Source organism: Lactuca sativa, chromosome 9 (assembly GCF_002870075.4).
Source record: "Lactuca sativa cultivar Salinas chromosome 9, Lsat_Salinas_v11, whole genome shotgun sequence".
Classification (NCBI taxonomy): domain Eukaryota; kingdom Viridiplantae; phylum Streptophyta; class Magnoliopsida; order Asterales; family Asteraceae; genus Lactuca; species Lactuca sativa.
This window is the reverse complement of record NC_056631.2, coordinates 217696183-217700526: the sequence shown is the minus strand read 5'-3', so window position 1 is coordinate 217700526 and position 4344 is coordinate 217696183. Positions and strand designations below refer to the sequence as shown.

The window sequence follows — 4344 nt, the reverse complement described above, 5'->3', positions numbered from 1 at the left end:
TTTCATTCTCATGCTCTTCACTTGCTCATAACCAATTAACCCCTTTGTACAAAAAAAAGCATAATTTTGAATGGAAGATTCAATCACGATGAACAACATGAAGCAGTTTCATAAACAATCAAATGCAAATCAAAGGAGAGATGAAGAAATGTCGACTAGTCAAACCCCACCTTGCTTACCTAAATCCATCACCGATATCTCCCAAGATTCATCAATTACATCCTCAAAGAACAGCGTCTCCTCTTCACCTTAATCGGAATCTTGATCGGTTCTGCCTTCGTCATCCTCAGACCATAATTTACTACCATCTGGTAAAGGATATGAAATCCCATGTGTGCAATGGAAGAGAAAGTTCAAGAAGAAGAAGTCCTCTATTGGATCAATGCTTTCTGGCAAAACCAGAAGGAGATGAGGGGGGAACGAGAGTTGTAGCTGCTTCCTCCGGTGAGCTTCTCATCTCATCACTTGATAGCATCACGAACAGTAAAAGACCCATATATGAGAGAGAGGGGGGACCATTTATGTGCATAAAACAAAGGGTATTTTTGTCATTTCATAAAACTTAACAGAATCTGTTAGCAAAGTTAGTCACAGGGGCCTTTTGTGTGCAAGGTTTGCTCCGTAGGTACCATCTGAGGAAAAAAAATTCTGTAAGGACTATTTTAGGGAAAAAGACAAAACCTTAAGAACCATTTAGTAATTTGTTCAAAAAAATATTAAGCATTCCAAATTTAAGAGTTTAAAAAGTAAAATAAAAAGAACTAAAATGAAATTGTAAAACTTCATTTTCTCATGCAATGAAAACAAAAGCCCTGAAAACCCCAATGTTCATCTTTTGTGCAAATCAACAAGAAAAAACCTTGCTACCTTCGTTCATGACGGTTCTACCTAAGCCACTAATACCCAGGAAGATAACCCCATCTCCCGGACAGCGGAATCTGTAATGTTCGCTATTAATGTCAAAGTATATCCCTTGATATCACCTGACAATCGAATAATTACCGATGGATTCATCATCGGTAGATTCAATCTCTCTGCAATCATCAGCCGCCGGAGAAAATGTAATAGTGGTGATTGACGGAAACAGGGGGAAAGGAAGTCTCGATGCTCTAGATTGGGCGATTAAGTACATTGTTGGCCCAAATGACACCGTCGTCGTTCTTGGAGTGTTGCCGGAAATTGGCAAGAAACCCGCTCCTTCTTGTTTACCTTTTCACCTCGGAGTTGGCACCTCCGGCATCTGTAAGCTTCTCATGTCTCTTGTATAACTGGTCGGAATTCGCCTTGAAAGATTGATTCAAATTATGAACTCCTTCTGATCGATGCTTTTTGTTTTTACTGTTATTAAGTCAAAGTTTGTAATTTTATAGATCAATGTAGCCAGTACTCTTTCTTTTTTGTACAAAAAATGTTGATTTTCATTTGAATCTTGGGCTACAAATCAGGGATAAAACTCGAGTTTTCACACAATGAAATGACTCCATCGGAACTCCAACAAGCGATTGGGAGAAAGAAGAGGGAATACCAAAAGTTTCTCCAGCCCTACTACCACCATTGTAAGCAGAGGGAGGTTTGTGTTTTCTTTGCTTTCTCAGTACTTAAAGGTCTCGTTTGCTTTCTCAAAAAGATGGAATTTGATTCTCTGATCTCCCGTCTGTGTAAAAAGACATAAAAGCCCTCCTCGTCTGAATGATCCTCCCTGCAGGTGAAGTTAGATATAAGGCTAGCTGCAGGATACGAATCCAAGAAATTGGCAGTCGAAGAAGCAGAAAAGCTCGATCCTCGCTGGATTGTTCTAGATGGGTACTTCATTTTTTTGGTTTCTTGATTTTCTTTTGAAAATTTCAAGATCTTGTCTTTATGGATTCCCTTTTGAATTTTAGATACTTGAAGAAAGATAAAGAATATATACACAAAAACGTAGACTGTCATGTAGCTTTATTGAAGGAAAAAGGTGTAGCAACCTTAATCCCATCAAAAATCACAGGCCCAGAATGCGAAGAATGGCAAACAGTTTGCAGAAAAATCGATGATCAAGCTTTCACAGATGATGACTTTGTGGAAGAATTACCAAACTCACCAAAACAAACTCCATTAACGCCTTCTTCATACCCGTTGTCATGGAGAACAGGGTTCCCAAGAGCTTTTTCTTTGGGTGAAATTGAAGAAATAACAAATGATTTTCAAAATGTCACGCTTAAAGATCAAAATAGGATCATATACACTGGGGTTTATGGAGAGAATCAGGTTATTGTTATGTGTTTTCGTGCAGATGATCATTCGGCTTCTTTACTTAAAATTGTGTCGCGAGTTCGCCATAGGAATATTTTGAATCTTGTTGGTTATTGTTGGATTGGTGGTTCCATCTTCTTGTTGTGTGATTGTCCGGAAGGTTCACTTGAAGCTTGTTTGTTGTGTAAGTCTCCTTTTGTGAGTTATGTGATTCTCAATCCGTTAGGTTCGTTTGTCACATAGGATATGACAGAACAGGTTGTACTGTGTTGGGACTAATGTTAGTTGTGTAAATTGGAGACTAATCCCAATGGGACAAAAATCCACGGAGACTCGCTCTTTATCTGTTGTTTGTGCAAAAGACGTAAATACCCTTCTGTATAAAAAAATTTAGGTGATAAGGCAGCAACAAACCTTTCATGGAACACGCGGTGGGGTATTGCCCTAGAAATCGGTGCAGGCATCCAATACCTTCATGAGGAGTTTGCAGATGGATCAATTGTAAACTTATCCCTTTGTTCTTGTAATGTTGCACTTGGTGGTGATTCTTCTGCTATGGTAACAAAATCTTATTTGTTTGTGTTTCTTTAAATGAAAATGGACTTTTGAGTCATGAAATTTGAAGCCTTTAATGGTGATATTGAAGCTTTGCATTTACGAGACAACAACAAAGCAGATGAAGATTGATAATGATCCGCAAGATGAATCCATGTTAGTGATATAAATCTTGTGTAATTTATTGGTTTGAAGGGTAAATAATGTGTGTTTTTGGTGAATTAAGATGCAAGAATATAGATATGAATGAGCAACTTAGAGCGGATATACAAGATTATGGAGTTTTCTTGTTGGAGCTTATATCGGGACTTAGTAGGCGATTGTTTGAAAAGGATGGTCAATCCCTTGTTGACTGGGTAAGGAAATGTTGTCTACAGTGTTGTTTCTTTTTGACTTAATAGGTTAAGAACTTGATTGGGTTGTTAATTATTTACTTAATTTGGACCTAATGACTTAGGGTTTAAGTAACCAAGCGTTTGCCTATTTTCCTTTATTTTTTCCTCCAAACGCACATGTTTAAAATCGATGGATATTGTTAAAATTGATTAGTATTATGAAATTTGTTATTTAGTAATGTAATTGTAAAATGATTATTTAGTCTCGTTAAGAAAAAAAAAAAGACATTATGTGTCCAACATTTTATTAAGGCAGTAAGTCATTTTTCACAATCATGACATAAATAGAAAAAAAGAAACAACCCTTTAAGTTTGTAAATTATATATATGAATACATAGAAAAAAAACAACCTTTTAATTTAGTAATCTATAGGAGTTTTATTTTATTTTATTTATTATTATTTTTTTTATGATAAAAGAACAACATAAAGTCAAAAGAATAAAACTTTCATCTTTCAGGCACTACCGTTTTTGGAGAAGAATATACTAAGCCCTATTTTGGATCCAAGGTTAACGGTTACAAGTGATCCTCAAGTGGTTCATATGGCTCGAGCCGCATTGGCATGTTTGAACAACGACTCGAGCCACAATCTTACCATTAGTAAGGTGTTGGCCATCGTACGAGGTAATCAATAGGTGGAAGTACTACATTGAGAATAATCATGGCATAATAAAAGATAGTATGACTATGTATCTTATACAATAAAAGTTGTATATGGCCCAAAGTTCGGTTTTTGAAAGGGAATAATATTACAAAAATAAATGATTTTCAAGTATGTAACAAAAAAGACCCTAGTGGTGATTTCCATGTATGTATCAGAAATATTTTAATAATTTTAACTGGTTTAATTTGAGTATATATATATATATATATATATATATATATATATATATATATATATATATATATATATATATATATATATATTGTATCTTATGTAAGTTATGAAATTTCAGCAGATTTATTTGATATATCATATTGGACTGAAAAATCACATAGATCTAACATGTTTATTTAATAACTTGAGTCGGAGAAAGTTAAACTAATCAATCTAAGATTATAGATTTAACCAAGGTTCTAAATAACGTAAGGCGTGACTTGGCGGCAATGTCAAGCCTCAAGTTTTTTCGAGCCTTGGCGAGTCACAGCGTTTGTAAGTCG

General features: G+C 35.3%; 1 protein-coding gene across 1 annotated transcript; it reads left to right on the top strand.

Moving 5' to 3' along the window:
• Nucleotides 1-788: 788 nt before the first annotated feature.
• Nucleotides 789-4016, top strand: LOC111880133 (receptor-like cytosolic serine/threonine-protein kinase RBK2). Its single transcript, XM_023876535.3, has 8 exons — nt 789-1242; nt 1446-1570; nt 1706-1803; nt 1884-2416; nt 2627-2790; nt 2879-2943; nt 3014-3143; nt 3642-4016. The coding sequence occupies exons 1-8, from the start codon at nt 1005-1007 to the stop codon at nt 3816-3818; spliced, it is 1530 nt and encodes a 509-aa protein (XP_023732303.1). The 5' UTR covers nt 789-1004; the 3' UTR covers nt 3819-4016.
• Nucleotides 4017-4344: the final 328 nt, after the last annotated feature.

Excerpts from the sequence above, each read along its gene's own strand:
- LOC111880133 (XM_023876535.3), top strand. The coding sequence starts at position 1,005 with ATGGATTCATCATCGGTAGATTCAATCTCTCTGCAATCATCAGCCGCC. Across the intron at positions 1,804-1,883 it reads CGCTGGATTGTTCTAGATGG|ATACTTGAAGAAAGATAAAG; the intron begins GTACTTCATTTT and ends TTTGAATTTTAG. Across the intron at positions 2,417-2,626 it reads ACTTGAAGCTTGTTTGTTGT|GTGATAAGGCAGCAACAAAC; the intron begins GTAAGTCTCCTT and ends AAAAAAATTTAG.